The sequence below is a fragment of the Genypterus blacodes genome, unplaced genomic scaffold, assembly GCF_046128005.1.
Source record: "Genypterus blacodes isolate CSIRO-AG114 ecotype Tasmania unplaced genomic scaffold, CSIRO-AGI_Gbla_v1 ptg000012l_1, whole genome shotgun sequence".
NCBI classification, from domain to species: Eukaryota; Metazoa; Chordata; class Actinopteri; order Ophidiiformes; family Ophidiidae; genus Genypterus; species Genypterus blacodes.
Window position 1 is genome coordinate 2,198,771 of NW_027466826.1, and position 22,334 is coordinate 2,221,104.

Below are 22,334 nucleotides of genomic sequence, written 5' to 3' on the forward strand. Positions count from 1 at the left end.
TACAAGGTGTAGAGGTGCAGAGTGTGCGAGCACATGCAATACACCCAGGCAGGATCTGAGTGTATAAACGTGGAAACATCTGGACAGGGAAACTCTTTTTTAAATGTGATGATATTTAAGCCACAGCAGGCTTGGAGGTGCATCGGGCAAGTGTAATGGAAACAGAAGAATCTTCACTTCTCATTTAGCTGCTGTAAAAACATTCACAGACACCAAACCGTCTCACCTCATCCAATCGTCAGCACCTTGCATTTCGCCGTATTATTAGCACCTCTGCACAGCTGCTGTCGCTTGAGACGTACCACTGAGGTGACATTTCTAATCTTCTTCTCACTTTTTAATGAGTGATTTTTTTTCATTTATTATGTTTGGGGGAGCCACCATATTGCAGGGACTGGTGTATTATAAGTCCGCCTGTTGTTCCCTATTCCCTTTCGCTCTAACATCATGAGCTGCAGATCAAACAGGAGGTATTTAGGTGTAAAAGCATTGCTTCTCTTCCAAAGATATATTTATAATCCTCTTTTGTAAAATTTCTATGCCTCAAGGAGAAAGAGCAGTCCTGTCAGTCAGAAGTCCCACACGGGGGTGCGAGACAGAAGACGGACTGTGCCTGTCTGTCTCTCCTTCTTATTACGAGGCCATCAGCAGAACAGCACGCCCACACGTGTCACTGTCAGATGGCACGCCAACCTGCTGCCACCAATTAACACACGAGCAAAGAGTTCACACCGACTGACAAGAGGACAGCACAATCACGGCCATGTTCAGACGGTGAAAGTGTACGGAACACTAATGCCAATGAAGGTTATTTGTAATGAATTGCGGTTGTCATCGAAGAGCAGCTTTTGTGATAGATGAGGCTGGCTTTGACAGTTTTAGCGGAATTTATTATTGTACAACACAGAATCCCCACAGAGAATGATTTATGGGTGCGTAAATCGGGCACATGTGTGAATTCACATGTGTGCCCGTCCGTATTTGTGTGCGTGTGTCCCTCGCCACTTCAGAAGAGAGACAAATCACAATGGCACGGCTCACCGGGTGCACGCTGCTATAGCAGAAAATTCAGAAGCGGCGGTGTTGAGTACCGAATTGGCGAGGGCAGGGGGATGGGCAGAGCAATTTTTCTATTGTTTGCGCGCCAAATGAAGGTTAGAGCACGACTGAGAGACGTGCTTTGGCGAGGTGCAGAGGTTGGCAGCCTTTTCAAGCAGGAGATGGGCTGGAAAACAACTGGCATTCAATATTTCAGGGACGTCATCGCCGCAAGAGATTGGTTTACATATTACAGAGAGGCAGCAGCTTTTCAGTGAAGGAAACGCAATTTACAGATGGGCTCTCCTCCTGAGTTTGATGCATCCCAAATCCTGTCAGCCTCAGTTTGTTCCATGTTATTCATTTATTAAGTAAAACCAAAGCAGCAATTTACATTTTTGAATTGAATTTCTAAAATGATCAATCGATTTACTTCCTGAAATGTCACCTGGATCTGTAATGATTTGGGAATGATTTGTTATCTAAAGGTCAGGTGGAGAAAAAGAAAAAGAAAAAGGGAATAAATATGAATATTTAAAAGGTCAAAGGTTGCAAATGTGATTCAGTCGGTGAGGTTTTCATACATTTACTGAAATGAAAAACCTTTCCCAGCTGGCTTTCACAAAAAAAGACCCACAGATAATTCAACATCAGCGCTATAATTCCCATCCTCATAAGGTATCGTAGTAGCATTATCAAATTTGATCCATTATGTCATTGACCTTTTAGCACAGCAACCGCTATCCCATTACTGTAAAGCACAAACGACCAATCTACACCTGCAGAGACAAAAGGTAGCAAAATGACTGAATGAGCCAGAATGTTGTTTTCACCCCGGTTGAACATGAACTCAGTGGTCAAAGAAACAAAAATAAATCGTTTCTTATTTTCTTCACCCTGACCTTCTAGTCAGTGACCCTGCAGTGATAAACACATGGAAGGTCTCCTCTCTCGCTCTCTGCTGCTGCTCTTTGAAGAAAAGGGCAAACTACCCAGAGGGAACCCACTTCCTGTACATTTTGTCAATGATTGTCAATGTCAGATTTATATTAAGGTCTATTATGTACGTCACTATAGCAACAAGAGTTCTGCTTTTTTCTCTTGTTGCTTAAAAGTTACAGTGATGACACGAATGTCCGAATTCTGTCTGCACCTGATCAGCTTGAGCCACTTAAGAGCTGTGATGCACCAACTTGTAAGAGCCGCTGGTGTATTGGTGTCATAATGCACTGCAGGGTCCGAGGCGGTCTGAAATACAAAAACAAACACTCTGGAAACAGCAACTCTGAGACGCCAAAATGTGATGTTGCACCTGCATTTTGTACCCAGGCAGTATTGACAGTGTGCAATATTGTGACAGACAGTGTTGTAGTATTGTGTTGCTGCTTCTGAAAATTGAATGCCAGCAAGATTGCTTACATATTGAGTCATGTTGCGTCACCTCGCAGTGTGTTGTTACATATCCTATACTTATATGCTGGTCATTTCCTCCCCGTAGTTGCGGCTGTCCGGGCTTGGAGCGGATATGGGAGGCAGACCTGGAGGCTTGTCACCTGTTTTTGCGAGGCCTCCAGCTGCGGACCCCTAGCTGCAGCGGAGCAGATGTGGAAGACATCGCAGCCGAAGTGGCTTTTCCCCTCGCTCAGCCCTGCAGCAAAGACGAAGAGGACTGTGCCATGCTGACTGCTTTGGGAGGCCGTTGGTGTCCTGAGGCCAACTTACAGAACTCAGAGTTCACCAAGGTAACGGTAAAGGCCTTGTTAACAACACATCATGTATTATTCATCTCATGCCCATGCGTGCTTACTCAAGGATGTGCTTTATTGATGTTTGCAGCTGGTGATGTAAAGCGTCTGTATAGTCTGAATCGGAAGGCATTTACTCTCTTGTGGTTCACATTTACGCTCATATGTCACACCATTTCACAAGGTTCAAATGAGGAGAGTCTGTGTTTAGATCACGATCATCATCACGATCATTTGGCAGACGCTTTTATCCAAAGCGACTTACATTGGATTACACTACCACCCTTCGCAGAGGGGGGAGCAATTGAGGGTTAGGTGCCTTGCTCAGGGGCACCTCGGCAGGGACTCGGACCGGCGACACTCCGGTTCCCAAGCGGAAGCTCTACCCACTGAGCTACTGCCTCCACAATGATGCACTTGCGTCTCCTCTGTTGTGCGAAGCCTGACCTTAAAGAAAGTGTGCATGCTGGGTCGGGCTTCCCGCTTGACCGGAGAGGACGTAATCAGAGCAAACACTGTCAGGGTGTCTATTAGTGGTTTTGCTCGAAGGTATTTCTTAACAAGGAAAATGTGTGGGTGGGCGAGGCAACCATTTGGAAACATTTAGGCTTTTTCCAAGATATAAGGCTCTGTGTCTGCATCATTACATGGATTATGTGGTATTGAACGTATGTGTGTGTTTGTGTGTGTGTGTGTGCGCTCTTTGCTGATCTATCCCAGTTATCCCAGAGTTATGTGAAGTCCACAGCCCCTCAGGCCCTGACTGAACATACTCTCTCCTCTCCTCACACTTCCTTCCACCCACACAGTCAGACAGGCTCGTCTGAGAGCCGACAGAGCCAAAATTATTAGAGAAATACTTGCCAGACGTGTTTTTGAAGGGCTGTATTTTTTTTATTTTGGCTTTGGCAAATTGTGATTATCCATATTTGCTGTTTTTCCAGCAGTACTCTGAATTTATCATTCTGTCACCTCTCAATATGGATGTACTGGACTCTGGCCATAAGCAAATGGCTGTTAATGATGCCCTGTGCACTGGTGCATGTTTACTCTTCCTATTGGCAGACTTTCCACTTGCAATGTGCATTTTTTATTTTCTCACTTTGTCCATTGCCTGTTTCCCCCTTAACTCTCCTAACACATGCTCACAGCCCCATCTATGCACAACCATATATACACACTCTGCTCTTCCTCTGGCATGTCTGAATGCATTAAAGGAACTGCATGGATCTCTTTTCTGCATTCCCTTTGTTTCTCTCTGCTTTGTTTCTCCTCTTTAAAGCCTGGCCCCTCCTTCTAACATTTCTCCAGGAAGTGAAAGGTGAGATAGCCAAGCACTTATTTCTTTCTCTCTGTTTTCATTGCAAAATAACAGCTGCCTGGGTCTGAAAACAAGCAACATGTCAGACCCAGAGGCAGCAGGTTTTCAGTATCCACGCAACGGCAGAGATTAATGTCCATGCCGGACATCGTCAGGGAACCATTGTCTGTTATAGAGGAGAAGAATCAAGACACCGTAGAGGCCAATTTTGTCATGCAGCTCTGGTTTTGCTCTGGAAAATAGTCGTAGATCTTCCAAATATTCACATATTTAACAGCTTTTTTTTCTCCCGCTCCCTTGAAAACACACATTTTCACCTCTTCAAGGACATTGTTATTCTGTTCAAATGTTGCTTTCTGTTACCAAACTGCTTTTGACTGATTTTTGCGGGTTGGAGCAGAATGGAATTTTAAAAAGAAATGAAATCCAGCTGCAGACTTGTTTACTTCCACATTCCCTGAAATGACTTGACATTATCTGATCTGATGTGTTAGAAGTCATCTGTGGCCCAAAACTTCACCTGTGATTACAATTTCTAATTAGAAAATAATAATTAAAACTTTATCATTTGTTGTTACTGCCCCTTCGTATGTGTTCACCCTAAAGCCAGGAACAATACGTTGTGGCTTTAGGGACCTGCAATTACACACTCTGAATACTAACAAAGGAACCTGCAGTACAGATGAGCCACTTAATCTATTTTCCCCTTGTCAGTTTTGGTGATGAATAATTACAACCTCTTCTCATTATGATGTTGCTGCACACATACAGTACACAGCTAACGTAATTGCATTTTCAATAATTCATGAGCAGGTTTATGACTGTGTGGCCTCCATAAATCTTTCCCTTTTTTGTTGCAGAAATTGGAGGAGTTTTTGTTCGGCATGGAGGAAAACCAGACAGAGGTAAGTCAGCGCCTACAGTAACACTCAAACTGCTGCGACACCATCCATCAAGCACCCAGCACTTGACCTCAACTTACACATGACCTCTATCACCATTTAGACTGTCTGATCGATACTCATCTACATGAAAATCCCAGAAACTATCAGAGCTGACACAGTCCTTTAAACCTCTATTTATCCAGGGTTTTGCTGAGCGTGTGTTCTGTTTTTCCTGCGCTGCCCTGCTTAGCATTCATACATTCATGCATTTAAGGTGATGTTGACTCAGACTGCTTTTTCCCTCCTCGGTGCGATTAATTTGAGACGGTCTGAACAAAGCGATCGCACTTGTGCGTGGACCAAATCTGGGGGAAGTGGCCTCGATCTAGACACAAACAAACTCTGGCGGAGCGGATTGTTGGGCAGGGACCTGATCTGAACGAGTGCTGAAGCATGCACATTCTGCATTTGTGTGTCCGAGCCAGCCGTGCCTTGCGTTTAAGGCTGGTGATGAGCGTGGTAAAACTCGGAGACAGATAACTAAGTGCATGAAAAGAGAGGATCAGGTGCACGTGGTTAACATTAAGTAAATTACATCTTTGATTAACCATAGCAAATCAAAGTGATGCTGTGGAAAGGTAGTAACATATCGAGATTAACCGCCACATGTTCAAGCTAACAAGGTTAGCATGTCGAGTGTGTTCAATATGTGCTCCATTCTGCTGTTCAGTCGTTTATTTTATGGCCCAAATCACGGACAAGTAGGAGGCGATGCCAATTCTGTCATTGCATGTTACATGTTGTAGCTGTCCACACAGTATCTTCATCTACATGTCGCTTTAACGGACTGTAATTTAGTCACAGAATACCTGAAAAGCAACAAAACCATTATTTTTCCTTCACAAATGTTCTTTAAACCACAATATACAATGATCACCATCTGATAGACTATTGATTTAATATTCCAACCCCCTTTAGAGATTATTATTTATGCAGATGGTGGACATATGAGTGTGACTGCACTGTATATGTGAAACATGCAACTTAACCACATTGGAAAATTAATGAACTGCGTCTTCTGCCATGCTGAGAATAAAGTATAATGTGTCACTGAATCAGAAGATGTAATAGCTGTTAAATGATGTCACTATGTGTGTTTTGAGGGTGCTGCAATGTGTGTGTGTGTGTGTGAGTGAGAATTCTCTGACCTCTTTCTCCTTTCCATAATGACTTTAAGTAAATGATTTCCACTTAGCTGCGGCTCAGCTGCCCCACTGCCACAATGGAGATTGATTGGTGTGTGTAAGTGTGTGTGTGTTGGCTCTACTCTATTTCCTTGTAATCTCTACTAATTGTCGTTTTGCCCTCTAAAGGTCCTTACAGTCCAGGATTTATAGTGACCCACTGTGAAAAAACACGGAAAACGTATTGATATATTGGTGCGTTTTGATTGAAAGGTTCCGGATTTAATGATTGAGTTTTGATGACAATTTTGTAGAATATTCCCACCAGTCTTAACACAAAGTTTACAGACTTTGCGCACAACATAAGAAATGTCAATGACCATATTGTCACGGTTTAACAGAACAGAGGACCAAAGCGCAGATTAACAGTTTCAAAAAGGAACTATTCAGATTGGATAAGAGCTATCCAAAGGAGCGGGCTGGGGGCAGCGTCGGGGACAGGCAGGGTAGGTTTCGAGGGCTGGTGGCGAGAGACGAAGTCGAGGACAGGCGTAGATCCGAGGGCTGGAGAGGGGAGACGAGGTCAGGTGCAGGCATGGGTAGGTACTCAGGTAAAACTAGATCAGACGCAGAGTACTGTCGCGAGGATACAAACACAAGGAAGCCACGAACGATAACAAACTGACAAAGAAGACACAGAGCACAGGGGTATATTAACCAGACAGGGGAGGAGACAACGAGACACAAGTGAACGACATTAGGGGAGGCAGGTAGGGGAAGCACAGGAGGATAGGAAGTAAAGACTCCTGAAACAGAGACAAGACACATGAGTTTCAAAATAACACAGGAAGTGGTACATGAGGTGACAGAATGTGACGTATATATGTTAATTATTTGCATTTATTTCCAACACTTGATCTTGAAGCCTGATAGCGTTTCAAAGTGTTGAGCGCAGCAGTGATAACAAAGACAATTTGTTAATGGCACGCTTGTAAATTTCCTTTGGAGCCTAAAATGAAATCAGCTGCTTTATTGTGCGTGAAAGCAATTATGACCTTGAGTGTAGTACCGACGCAATATTGTTGCTCAGTATTGCCCAGCCACAGTGTTAAGGCCTAACAACACCCATGGGATCATACACAATTACCCACCACCTCAGTCATTACTGCTTAAGTCGACATAACAGAGCAAACACGAGCCGGATATGGAATTTATAAATAATTTGCTCAAGTTTGACTGCATTTGTGTACTGTTTGTTGTGTACTTATGGTTTGTACTAATGTGCGTTGTTATGGTCAGAGGCAGCAGAGAAAGCTTTTGATAGTGAAATGTGGAGGATGTCTTCAGCAGTGACGCTCTCACTGTGATTGTTCTGTGTCCTGTGGTTGTGTTGGTGTTTCTCAAGACTAGAATCTTTGTTCATTCACTGCCTCCCAAACACATCAAAATGAAACGTTATCCTGTAGGCTGTTTTTTACACCGTACGTAATCACTTAATTACATGAGGGATGACTTGTACATCTTGTCACGCCTCAGGCCTGTTGTTGTCGTGTATTTCTTTCGGGGTATTGCGTCATCTTGAAATCGGATGCTATTCCAGGACAGAGGTGAGACTTTCGGGTGATTGTCCTGACACCAGCGAGCTGCAGGGAGTTGATATTTCCTACCTGCGCCTATGAGTCAGACGAGACGTCGGTTGTGTTGTCAGACGAGAACAGTGAGCTCTGTGCGCATCCGGGTGGGTGTGTATTGTTTGAATGTGGCTGTGTACTCTCACGTGCGTATTTGTGTTCTCTATGCTTGATAAGTACAGAGAAACTAGGACATGGTGTCTGCAGAGGGGCCTGTTCTAATTATGCCCTACTGCACTCTGCTGCTCCTCATCCACCAGTACACACTCAGCCAACAGTGTCCGCAAGTGACCCTAACTGTCTCAAGCACAACAGCGCTGGCCTGTGTGTCTTCCAGCAAACTGGTTTAGCTTCTGAGCAAAGTCTTGGAAACTAATTGACTTCTATGACATAACAAGAGTTACTTCCTGGTTCAGCTTTGGTGTTGTTGCCGGACTGCAAGTGTGAAGACTTAAGTGTTCCCCGGTAATCAGGATTTCCAAGTGGTGTATTTGTCCACAAAGACATTTACATGCATAAGCAAGACCAGCAAAGCCAACCAGTCTGCTTTAGTGCTCCGCCCGACTCGGTTCCACCCAACATGTGCCGCGCAGGTTTACATGTGTAAATCAGTAACATAAGCATTAACAGAGGCTCAGTTATGCAATATTTGTTTCTTCTACATACTTCTAGGTCAATGGTAAGTAAGCTTTTGCTGTCGTAAGATTTCATGTGAAAGGACTGTAAGTGTCATTTTGGATTAAGAATAGTTTTACAATATTGTATATCACCTGAAGGCTTTATAATCCAATACTGAAATTAAAGCAATCAAACAAAGCACGGAACAAATCATGTTAAAAGAAAAATGATTTGCTGTAAAGGTATAACTGCACTTTTATCATTTTTCCATGGAATAAAGAATCTTAATTTGCTTTATTTGGCTCGTTTTCACTTGAGTACGCTTATAAAACGTTAATGAATTGGAAACATAATCGTAGATTTATCGTTAACTATTATACAAAGAACACTCTTGAGGATATAAAATGGTTTAATTTGTCAATCCACTATATATAACAATTACATACTCCTCAGAGATTACATAAAATACACTGTGATTAAAAGCTTTTCATTTTACTGCCATTAAAACATTTGTTAAATCTGTCTTCACTGTGAGCTAAGCAACATAAAATGTCTGTGGTGTTTGTGGAGAGTTTGTCAGATACCTCGTCTGTGTAATTATCTGTATTCAGACATTTACACATACTTCGCTGCATGAATCATTTATCTATAAGTCTAATAATACTTCACAGTGCTGACAGGTCTGCCTGAGCAGCATAAGGTGACTAATGGAGCCCATATTGAAATCCAGGTATCATAATACATCATTGTAAAGATAGAGAAAGGGATACTGTCTGGAACGTAAATATATTATAAATGACATCACATCTTACAACTACACTCATTGTGCATCAGTTATTGCTTATTATTACTGCTTTTGACTCCTCATCTGAAATAACAAAACACAACTGCGTTCCACTGTGATAATGCCAAGACTGAAGCTGGTTTGATGTGATGGTCGTGACTCTTAGCTTCTTCTTTTTTGTGTTTTAATCCATCTTCTTACCCCTGATTTCCTTTTTCCTGGCAGGACGAGTGCAGCGAGGCTGAAGCAGTGGACCTGACAGAGCGATGCGAGTTGATCAGTGACAGACTAATGACCTTGGAAGATGAATTGCAGACGGCCATACTAAACCGAGACCAGGCCCTAACCCATATCCTTTCTCAGCGTAAATGCAGTATATCATATATAATCGCACGTAATGTCTTGTGGGTGTAATGCGGACTCTATCCATCTGTCTTGGGACGTTTTCGTAGATGTCGTTTTGACTTCCGGAACACATCCAAATACATTTAAACTTGCTTCTGTTATTTGGCTTGACTCTATGTTTTTTAGACAGAAAACCTAGCTTGTCCCATCTGACATTATGGGTCTATTTGAGGGGGGGGGAGATAAAGTGGGATTCGAGCATTTATTTTGACAGGCTGAATGTGCCCACTGGAAAATGAAATGGTAAAAGTCCAAGCAAGGTTATTAGAGGGCTGTTGATGCGGGCTGCCAGTCACCATAGGCTGAGATTAAAGTGGGCAGACAGGGCCCCGGCGCCGTGGCAGATAGTGGAATGTCACCGTAATGACTCTGCACCCATCATATCTTAATGTCAATCCTCCCACCGACACTTCCCCTCCTCTCCTCTCCTTTGCCCCACGTCCACTCGGCTCAGAGGAAATTACAATATCCATGATAATGACTCAAGTGAAAGTGTTGAAGCTGATTACAGGTCACAATACATCATTTTCCGTGCTAATTAGAAAGCTGATTGGAAATAGATTACCGTGTTTCTCTCATTCCACCCCCTCTAACACCGTGGGCTTATTAGGGGAGGTAAAAAGAAAGCAGTATTTCGTAACGGAGCTGAAGAAGAAGTTTCCCTCTGAACCTGCTGTTATTTTGTGCCACACCTCATTTCTGCTATCTCAACACAAGCTGCCTAAGATACTTTCACAACCTGCCCAGAAATGATGAAGAGGTTTATTTAGTTTAATACTTACATTTCCTTGTAGACCTTCAAAAGCCTCTCCCTCTAAGTCAAAGTCTTTTGTATTCGATTAGAGATTCATGCCCCCTGCTGTGCTGCCAGGGGTCAGTGTTGGACCCCTCTGTTTGCATCAACCTAGTGCAGCCTGTTATGCAGAGACAGATATAGATTGGTCTCTCTGTCCCTCTCTGTCCTTGTCTGTCAGCCATCTCAGGTTTTCAATCCGGTGCAATTATGCAAAAGCACCGTGGATGTTTTCTTTTTGCTTTTTTTTTTTTTGTTCTGTTTCAGCTTGATGAACTCTGGATGATGCAACTGTTGCCATAGTGACATGAAGACTGAACCTCCAGTCTCTGAGGGTCTTTATTGAGTCCATGCTCTCAATACAAGGAGTGGCTGAATGGCTAAGAACAGGGTCAGGGTTTGGAAAATAGAGAGAAATGAAAGCAAGATAAACACAATATATATATTTTTAAGCTTATATAGATGATTCAGGGTATTCACAGACCAAAATGAACAATCGTGAGAGAACCTGTGGGCATGAATCCAAAACAGTGATGCTATGTCACTGTATGTTTTACCTGCCAGACAGATGACTTGTGGATGACAGGTTTCGTCTTTCCACGGTGCTACGATTCATCACACCATCTGACGTGCATCAAACCTCATTCATACTCATCGTACTCACAGTTCTAAGATCACTTGAGGCATTAAGGGAAATACAGAACTTTTTATGAAAAGATCCTAATCAGCCATTTAATTATGAATGAGCACAATCTGTGTCCATTCAGAGAGCAAAACGAGCCATCAGCCCCCATCTGCCATCAAAGCCATCCCCCTGATTTCTCACTTAAGATGGACACTCACACGATTAATTGGAGTTTCTAAGCAGGTTAAACAATCCGCCTCTGGTGACAGCCTCGATCCCGTTTCATTGATGGCTTATGAATAATTTAGGTGGGCAGTCTGTTTGCTGGGGCTCCACACTGCCACCCAGATTCACAGATGAGAAGGCCTCATGAATACTGAATTGCGTGGGGTTAAATTGAGTATGACTTGATGATCTGTCCCAATAATCAGTTTGGTGGCCAAATAGGAGATTGATGACTTCATCAGGTCCTGTCTTCTGCTGTTACTGTTAACCACCCAGGCCACTAGAGTCACGTCTGTTATTCAAGTGTTGAGGCATGTGTGCTCAGTTTGAGAACTGTAGAGCTGTTTGTTTTTGTGGCGTCAGTTTTCCTCCTTAACTCACCGCACTGTCGTTAGAAAAGGAGGTTCAGGAGGTAAAAGCCGCTTTGCAGACCATGCTGGTCCAGCTCGAAGAGGAGGAGGAGGAAGAAGAAGAAGAAGATGAAGAAGAAGAAGATGAAGAGGATGGGAATGAGTTACAAGATGGCAACCTTATGGAAAATGGGATCGACGATGAGGAGGAAGAGGAAGAGGAGGAGGAAGAGGAGGAGGAGGAAGAGGACCAGTACTTCAGTGACAGCTGGGATATTTGACATGGACGCACATCGTGTTGTATGACCTCTCACTGTCACTTAGACTGGCTGTCTCCATCAGCCGACCCCCTGACACACCAAGTCTGACTGCAGCTTTTCAGTAAACGTGACCCCACATCCATTTACTGTAAGCCCACACCACAACCGCTTGACAGTCACATTAATACTCATCTACAACTGGCAAAACATACTGTATATGAAAGATTTTCATAAAGAAATAGATGCAATATGTGAGACTCAAAGACACTTTAATGCAGATTTTATGAATTCGCGAGACCTCACCAGCACGACTTAAGCTGGGAGAAATTGTGCCTTAGGCCACTGAGTCAACAGACGGCTTAGTGTTTTTTTCCAGAAAGCTGTTTTGAATACAGATATTTATATTTTCATGTGGTGTCTTAAAGCAAAACAATTATTAGAGGTTTTTGTTTTATAATAGTTTTTTATTATAAACTTTGCCATTTCCAGGTGAATATTTGAATATTGAAATGTTTGGTAGTTTGTCTCTACATATTTGAGTTTGAGGACCAAGTGGACAATCTACATTTCTTACTGGCAGTAATCATGCACAAGTTCAGAAACATTTGCTTTATTTGTGTGTTTTTGTGTGTTTGTGTGTGTTTTCAGTACGACTGGACATCAGTTACATGTAATATCGTCCATGAATAATTCATTTTGTGGTGCTACCGTGTGAGCTAACTTGAATACATTAAAATGCAATATTTTGATTTTGTTTTCTAGGAGAGAGATGATCTGCATTTGAACTTCTATCAGTTAATATTCTAACCGACTGTGTCACATGCATGTAGACTGAAGGATGAATTTGGCACAGAAACGTATTTGCAACTGCTGTTTTTTTTGTCTTAAATGCACTTTGTTGTTTATCTGCCACTGATTACTTTTTGTTCATTTGTTCATTCCAATTACCAGCAAATGTTTTTACTTTTACCAATTTTTGTGTTTTTTTTATTTACTGTGCAGCTTGAAACCACTGTACCATATTTCATATTTATTCCTTTCAGTGTCTCACTAATTACAGCATGTAGCATTCAGCCTAATGTCGTGTCCTGCCGTCTTTTTCTTGTATTGAGTTACAGCCCCTCGGGTGATTTCCCCTCATATAAAATGTGCGGGCATGCTGCCAGGCAGGCGAGGGCAGCGCTGACATCTCAGAGATATCAGTACGGTAATAAAGGTCCTCTAGTGAGGTCTTAAGGGGATACACGGTGCCTATTGTTATCTCAGCCAGCCAGCGGTGGTGTGGCTAATTGGGCAACAGATTCTCAGAGAACACGGTGGCGTGGGTGGGATGGTGTTGTTTGATTCTGTCGTGTGTTTCTGGAGCTGTTGAGGGATCCACAAAGGCGTGCGTGGAGTCCCTCGCTCCTGGTTGTAAACGCAGCCGAGTGCTAGGGGTTTTTCCACCGCTGCACAATGGGCCTTTCTCACTCACTGCCAGGTTGCAAACCACTCGCTGGGCCAGAAGACTCCACATCTATCAGCTTCAGGGGGCATGCAGATAGAGTCTGGCACACACACCATCCTGCCAAACACCCCTGCCTCATAATTGAATCTGTGCATGCACCACACTGAGCCCCACGTGGCAGTTTTGTTCATAAAATGGCCACAGAAAAACAGCCGGCTGGTTATCAACAGGCAGAATGAGTCGCTTCCTGACTGATAATGAAGGTCAAAATATGGTCAAATAGATTTTCGTATAAAAAAAAAAATCCTATAACCCAATCAGTAATGAAGCTCATCATAGCCACAAACTTAAGTAGACGGGTGTTCATTAGGACAAACCAGAATGGAGAACAGGGACATTGTGCTGCCATGGAGACAAAATGGTGGTGGTGTCTGGGGGGCTATCATACTGTATATATTGTTAGAAAACAAATAAGCTACTGTAGGTGGAAGCAAAAGCTCCTTGATGGAGGTAATAAGTAATTAAATCTAGTATAGAATATTTAAACATTATTTCCCCATAGCAATTCAGAAGATCATCTAGTTTGGTGAGATATTATAAATTAGTTTTTGCAATCTGTGCGACTCCGGCCTGTCAACAACATAAACTGACATCAAATTGTAATAAGACCACCCCTGCTGCTTCATTTGTGTTCAGAAGACAATTTCATGACTGAATATAGGAATAAATTATGGATTTGGTTGGAGTATCTGTATCAGGCACTCATCTGTATTTATTTGCCTCCCTGGTGTGTTGATGTGTTGTTTGATGGGAACATGTACGAACGCTATGAACCATGGGAGACTCATAGATCGGATTGGAGATTTTCCCCTCACACCACTTCAGCAGGCGTCACCGGCACCACTAATGAATGCAAATTGAGCTCTTTTTGTATTCATGCCTTTCACTTCCTCAGAGAATTTTCCATGCTCGGGAAAACGACACCTCTGTAGTGTGTGAGTGACTGCATGTCAGTTCTGGTCATTGCACCGCTGAAGGGAAGCTCTCCTCAGAAGTGTGTGTGGTTGTGTGCATGCAACAAACGATCAAAGACTGGACACTGGTCTGTCTCCTACATTTGAACTTAACAGGACCAGTCATTAAGTTAGGTAAATGAATCTAATTTAATGAGTTAAATGACACCTGCACATTTTAAATAGGTAGAAATAAAATGAGTAAATTGATGACATAGACAGAATTCGAACCATGTAATTGTTTAGTAAGTAACTTATAAATAAATGGGAAGTCTTGGTGCTGACAGTGAAGACACAAGTCAATATTGAGTTTCAAGTCCTAAATGTTGAGTTTTGAGTCTTACACAAGTCAAAATGTGCCCCATACCTTATTTAAGAGGAAATCCAGTAGATGAAAAAGATGAATAAGATAAACAAGAAGGTAGAAGACAATTGTAGAGGCCTAATGGAACTCAGAACATGAATGAAAAATACAAAAATGGGAACATTTAGGGGGGAAAAAAAAATCCACTTTTTCAGCTGTTGAATTAATTAGGAATTAGGGAATTTCTTTGTACATAAACGTTTCAAATCATTTAATTGTGGAGCTTCTTGGTGTATGAGTCTCTGTCAAAGTAGAAAACACAGAGAAAACTGAAGAACAAAGAAGGAGACGGAGCAGAGACAACAGGAAATGGCCTGTCCTGTTGGTTTGCCTCTGGCCTGGATCTTGACATTGAAAATCTCACTTAATTATAAACACTGTAGCGATAGGAGCTATCCAGCCTCCTCACAAACAGACCTATTTTCCCTCATTTAGAGCCGGATGAGAAAGCACAGTGGAGGAGGAGATGCACTCAGACTGGATCCAGACTATTTTTCCATGTTCATTTCATAAAGACTAATTTACAGAGTAGCCATTTTCGGATGTTATGCACGGAAACTGAAAGCTTTTTAGAGAGACCGGAATGGGAAGCTCGTGTGTACTTTGAAATTTGAGAGTGATGATGATTTCCCAACATGGCGATGAGGGTGGATTTCGTCATTTTTGTCAACGTCTGCCAAAATAAGACACCAATCACATTTAAATCTCACTGACTCGAATTTGCTGGACTAAAATATCTGCTTGGACGGGAACAGGCAGTAGCCACAAAAGACTAGCTGATGCTGATTCAATTGAATGCAAATGCTTTTATTGTGTGCATACGGTTATGAAGATTCAGACAAAATATAAATTAATCATAATAACTTCTTCCTTTAGGCCACGATTATCAGAACTAGACAAGTTTCATATATCTCCTCTGCTTTTCCAGCCTTGGTGTAGGTACAGTATGTGCTCCAATGAGTGCCTGTCTAGTTTCCCTTTGTTGTGATCAACCATGCACAATTATACATAGTACAAAATGAGAATATAGACCTCAACTGAGTTAAAATCACATAATGACCTCTTCTTTATTACTCCTGTGAAGAAACATGTTGAATACATTGTGGATTAATGTGTTTTTCCAGGACAAATTAGCAAAAACAAAAGTCACACACTGTGCAGTCTAAGAACGACATCAAATGCTCTTGTCAGAGTGTTCAGAAATGGTTTTCTCCAATGCAATCACTTTAAAAGCTTAAGCTTACCTCTCCGAGAAATAAGATCAAAGTCAAGAAGAAGTCTATGTGACAGACCATCAAATCTCTCTAAAACGGGCGCTTTGGTGAAACGTCAGTGTTAAACCTTAAATAGCAGTCGTGAGAACACCACGGCTTTGAAAATAAGGGTTTAATGGTTGGGATTTGGTTTGAGGTAAAAGATCAAGGAATGGGATCTCAAAATATTCTTTCACAAATAGCGGAGAGGGCCGCACAAGCAACTGGAATCTGAGCATCATGTCAAGATTCTTGCAGGAAAACAGTTTGTTGGTGATTCCTCCAGGGAGGCCTCCTTCATTTGGAACCTTCAGAAGAACACTTCCTGCTGGAAAAACTCCCAGCCACTGGTTCACCTTGCAGCATCTCCAGGGGACGCAGGCTGTCACTGCAAACCTGAAATATCATGCCAGCCCTGCCATCTTTCCCACTTAGCCTCAAAAACAGACAGGTACCACACTAGGAGGAGACAGGATCAATAGAGCTGATGGATGGAGTTGGCTGCCTTTAGGAGAGGGGCTGGGGGAAAGGGCGGTGGTGTTGGTGGTGGGGGTGGACTGTAATGAGAACTCCTGTGAGCGATGTGGAGGTTTATGCCATAGGAGACCTTGTTCCTTTTCACTGAGCTGCCAGTTTGGCCTAATGAGATTCAGAGGGTCTCCTGTCCTGAGGAGGGAGATGGTGATTGGAGATCTTGCTTCTCAGCAGTCGTCCGTCTGGACCGGCCTGCGTCCAGAGCGGAACAGTAAGAGGACATTCCTGATGATTCTGAGGTCCCAGAGAACTGCTGTTTCCCTGTCCACTACCAGGAGAAGAGATGATGAAATTAGAGCAAATGGCCTCTATATCACCTTCTGATGGCCATGTAGGACAAACACTTACTGCTGCATCTGCTCCAGAGCCACTTTGATTATTATGAGCATTGATATTGCGGACACATTTTCAGAACTGTTTCTCATGAGAATAATGAGTTCTGAAAAATGCAATAAATGTAATAACTTTTTGGTTGACTGTGTACAAAAAACAAAAAAAGTGTTTAAACACACTAGTTGTCAATCTGGGGACGTTTGTCTTGTGAGCTCCAGCCAGCAGCAGAACTAAACAAAAGTAGTTCTAGTAGTTCTATCAGAGAGACAAATGAGCCTAAATGAATCAGGAGAAATATTTATTACGAGGAGTGCGAGAGGGAGTAAATCTTTGAAATGAAAAACTAAAAACAAACATCTCTTTGGTGGATTTCCCACTCCACAGAGCAGCACCTTAATTCAGGCAGGCAGGCAGGGATGAAGAGCCCCAGACAGCAGGAGAAGGACCTAACTGGTGACAGTGGGGAGGAGGAGGAGGATGAAAATAGCATCAAGCTGCACACTGGAAGCAGCAGAGAGAAACATTAATGAGTCAGAATGAAAGAAGTAAGCATACACCAGATTGGACAAACTAATAAATGTGAGGTGACTATATTTAACAGGCGGAATAATGAATAAAGCAAGGAAGGAGGTAGCTGACTAGAAAGATGGAATTGGATTTGTTTGGGAGAAAACACATGTGTGACAGAGCAGAGAGTGTTTTTTAGCAGCGTTAATGTGAGATGTTTACATTTGCTAAATTATAGTCCTCAGCTTGGTCCTTAAAATGGGTCATGGTTCATTGGTGCAGAAGGAGGGAAGGTACTTGAAAGGTTCCTTTGAGCAATCTCTTTGTTGCCTTGTGTCAGTGCTTACATCGTGCTGAATCCCAATGTCAATACAAAACAAATAAAAGCTTTTAGTAAATTCTGAATTTTGTTTATGTTAAGTAAAACCCAGAATAACTAATAAAGACTAATTGCAACATCAGAGTTACGATAAATATCTCCAATGAGTCTATTTCACAATTCATGTTTCATAATTAATTTTAATTAAAAAAAAATGTATGTCCAACTAGAGGTCCTTTTATTGCTCTGTGGGTGTGAAAACAGAGGAAATAATAGCAAAAAATAAAAAAGAATAATACAAAAGGTCAAATTTGAGAGAATGGAAATAAAATTCAGTAGTTTATTAATTTTTGAAGGGCAAGACACAAGATAAACTATAAATTTAAATGTATATTTAATTAGGATCGCATCAGTTAATGGATTATTCTCGTCTGTGGTTAAATCTGTAGTTAATCCTGTGTTGCAGTCCAAACCTGACCTGGTATTAATACGAGGTCATTTTGTTTATTAATTTAATGTGTTCACCCATGGGTGTCATTGTGCTGCCTAGGTTGATCCCAGCTAAAAGGGGTCAGATTCTGTATGTCTGATCTGATACTGAACATTAAAATGTCCTCATACTTACAACAGTCCACTGATGTGAATGAAGTCATCCTATAGTTTATATATTAACCTGATGTGATTGTTTGACCCATATTTCACTGCTGCTCAGCATTCAGAGCTTAAATGCACATACACACACCAATGCCTGTACATCTGACAAGACACCATCACACTATTTATAGAAATTAGCTTTGGGATGTGTTTCAATAAATGTGTCAAGATGTGAGGCTTCTTAAACTTTCCAGTCCTTTTTAGAGCTCAAACAGTATCACAACAAAACATGATGAAGAGCAGCCAGAGGACATTAGTGCCATTTGTAATTTAAAATAGATATGTGATGAGAAGTAGTAGGAAAAACCGTGAGTGATTTCAGTATTCCTGCAGGGGACGATGTATATTTATAAAAGACGCAGGCTGTGACACACATCTGAGAATAAATGCTTGTTGGAATATGCAGACTCCCTCCACCAGCAGGGCTCAGTCGTAGTGCGGTTTCCCTGTTTCACAGGAAAGCTTGGCTCTTGATTTATTATTAATCATTATGAGCAACTGGAAATGTTTTTGAATTACGGCAGTTTACATCCGAGCGATCACCATCTGACATGAATTATCCAAATGAAATGGACAAAGTGCGCCTGAGGTAAGCAGATGAGCAGCTCCAGGAGAAAAGATGCATTTTAAATGGAAACGTCTATATTCATCAGAGCAAACTGAAGCTATAATTGTTCCATAACAACAAACAGTGCAAGCAGTTAAGGTAAGAACTGGTACTGGATCATATGATGAAATATACTAAATTGACTCAAGCCTCAGGAGTCCTTGGGTTTTAACTGTGGCCCTAAAAAGCTGCACTGTAAAACAATATTAGGTTTTGTTTTTATGCTTTTATGCCAAAATAAAAGATGTCTAAACCCTCAAAGCAGCTTTATGGAAGAATCTAATGAAATAATCAGTGTTATTTTGTACTGCAGTAGTTCTCCACCCAATATTGCTCATCTTCCAGTTTGCTCCAGTGGCTCCTTCAGCTTATAAAAGCACCCACAGGGGCACCAGTGCTGTGAACACAAAAGAGTGAAAATCCTCGACTTTTTAAATAACTGTGAATGGTGGAAATCTTTAATTCAGCAGTAAAATGCAAGGATGTGTATTAATCAATTAAAGCGGCATGTTATATTTATGGATTAAGACTAATACACACACCCCTTAGCTTTGACCGCTGCCCTAATCCACATCCCATGTGAACTAAATCCAGTTTAACCCCACAGTCACCTACACTGTATCATAAACCGGTTGCGTGTCACGGCAGCATATTAAGCCGTTTGTGTTTATGGATCGACGCATGCTGGCATTCTAAGGTCAGTACCAGACAGGAAGCATACAGGAGATGAGTGAAAAGCCTGAGCGGGTAAACGCCAAATTTGGAGATTTATCCTCCAATTCCACAGATGCACATCTGTGCTCAGTGTGGATCACAACACTGATGTTCACAGGCCGCTTAAGATCATAGAACGCATGTTGTCTGTCTGTACGTTTGTGGGATAGGGTTGCCTGATGTGTTGTTTTTGGTCCATCATGGCCCTTTTAAGAACCTGCCTCTGTTCACACCAGCATCAGTTGCTAATCATAAACAAATACTGGCACAGGAAACATGAAAAACATCAAAAATGCTCAGAATGGTTCACAATTCCAGCACCGGGCCCCTGTGGAAAAGGGGTAATCAGTGGAATGCATTGATGATCTGACCTGGCATCATGCCTCCTTTTTATGGGTTTAGCATCATACAGCAACACAAGTAATCAACATAATATACAAATCATTTACCACATCGGAATCAGTGTGACAATGCACCATGAAATTCCTTGGTCAACTCTAGGATAAACAGAGATCTGCCTAATATGCTTGTATGAGTGTCATGTGACATCGTAACACAAGTGAAAATTGTCAATTGAGCAACTAGGGGACCAAATGGATTTATGACAGGTCAGTTTTTGTCGTGTCCCTTTTATTTCCAGACGTCTCACACTTCAATGACGTCACGATCGATCTGATTCGCAAGCTTGAATAGAGAAGCTATCCGAACGCGTCTCCTTGTGCTGACGCTTTGTAGACTAAAGCCCATTGTTTTGAATTGATTGAAGCTTGACGTGAAATCTATAAATGCGAACGCTCTCCTGTGTGAACACAATGTAATTTGAGCCGAACAATGTGAGAGCATAGAAGCTTTGGCCGTTCACTGGACACATCAAAACAAACTGAAAAAAAGAATATACGCTGAAAAAAGGTGAGCATTTCTATTCTGTGAGCAATTATTATTGGTTTACTAGGCAGCATAAATGAGAAAGGGTGATAGGGGTCTGTGCCAGTTTGCTCAAAAGTGACTGTGAATGTGGTACATGATAGAAAACCAAAGCTTCTTCAAAAGACAGACACTCTTTTTAGCTTGACCTCCACCCAAATAATCGCACCAGCACCGCACTCATACCTGCTGACCTCGTCTGGTCTGCAATCGTCGTGAATCGAGGCTGCAGCAGTTTCAAGGACAAAAACAAGCAAAATGGGTAAACATAAAGACGCTGCAGTATGACTATAAACTGAGGTGTTTGTGGGTTATTAATATACAGCTGGACGGAGGTGCTTGTATCCTCTCTGCAGCCAATCTACCGCCATGAGGTCACTTTGTTGTATCGCCCCGGGAGGTTTTCTGAAAGAAGCCATTGCTCCAGCAGTGGAAGGAAGCGAACCCCATGAGGCCTTTGTGGACACCCAGGGGAGTCAGAGGTCACGGACACAGTGGGAACAGCTCCATTTGAAGCTTCCCCTGTCTGAAATATGTATGTCTGCTTCTGATTTTCTGGATTATTTTCTATGCTTCACTTCAGCTACATGTCTTCCGTTGTGTCAGTCTATTGCGTTGGAAACTATTTTAGGGGAGCACACTCACATCAGTAAATTACTTTCTTTATTCTGGCAGAATTTAATTAATTTTTGTGCCCGACAGGTTGTGTCCGATTTGGGAATCGTCTACTGGGAGAAATGGACAAATTGCGGCTTCTGTGTCCTCAATCCATTGAATAGTCTGGCATTAATGAACCGTCAGCCCCAATGAGCATCCTGTTAGAGATGTAGGAAAGAAACTTATTTTTGTTGCTATGGCACTGGCTCGCTCATTCCTCACATTGCTTCCTGGCATTTCACAGTCCAGATAGTGTTACTATTACTCACGCTGTGTAAGATATCCCATCAACGCATGCGTCCCTATGAAATCTCCAGTGCAGCCCAAAGTGCCCCATCAGCACCACTGTGCCATCTGTGCGCAGAGGAGATACAGAAAAGCAACTGGGTTTATCTGTCACAGAGCAGCCTGCAGGACAGGTGAGTTGGTAAGGTGAAAATTAACACTCCGGATGGTTGCCTCCAAGGTGCTCCAGAGAGAGAGAGCCAGAGGAACCCTCATGAGAGAAGAGAATGATTTGAAAAAGAGATAAATCATTCCTCTGTTTGACGAGTGCCCTCGTTTCCACAGCTTGTTTCCTGTGTCTAATGTTTTTGACAAAGCAATCACAATCAGAAACTATAATAACCCACTGTGTGAAAGCTCTCTGGCAAGGTCAACAATAAGACTCTGTGATCACTGATATTGATACTATACATTTCACATACACTGAGCGAATGATTCAAACAGTGCATCTTTCATTTCTGTTCTTTCTGTCAGACTCAGTCCATGCATAAATGCAGTTATTGCCATGATGAGGACATTAGATCTGTGGTTTGGCAGCACCTGTAAGGTAAAATATGATGAGAAAAATGGTTTGCTTCCATAAAGGCGTCCCATTACTGGCATCCACAGCCACGGCACTTTTGCCAAAAATAGTCTTGTCGTCTCCTTCCATCCATCAGCGATGTGGCTGACTGCCTCGCTATAAGCAATTACAGCTCCAATTGGGCTTAATGACACTGAGAGGGAGGCAGATCTGCAGCTTGGGGAGCAGCTATGTGCTATTTATAAATCTTTTGAAAAGACACCTGACGCCGCTGCTCCATCAAAGCTTGCAGAGATCCAGTAACAGTCTGAATCTGAGTGCTGGGCGGCGTTTGTCT

The 22,334-nt window shown here is 42.2% G+C and overlaps 1 protein-coding gene across 1 annotated transcript in view; it reads left to right on the forward strand.

Annotated features, from left to right (window-relative positions):
• The window catches only part of disc1 (DISC1 scaffold protein), a 33,806-nt gene extending 21,484 nt beyond the window's left edge, over nt 1–12,322 (forward strand). The window contains exons 11-14 of the mRNA XM_076165365.1: nt 2,537–2,780; nt 4,965–5,009; nt 9,431–9,553; nt 11,639–12,322. Of these exons, the coding sequence (XP_076021480.1) occupies nt 2,537–2,780; nt 4,965–5,009; nt 9,431–9,553; nt 11,639–11,884 (658 nt within the window). The 3' untranslated portion in view covers nt 11,885–12,322. The remainder of the gene's footprint in view (nt 1–2,536; nt 2,781–4,964; nt 5,010–9,430; nt 9,554–11,638) is intronic.
• The last annotated feature ends 10,012 nt before the right edge of the window (nt 12,323–22,334 follow it).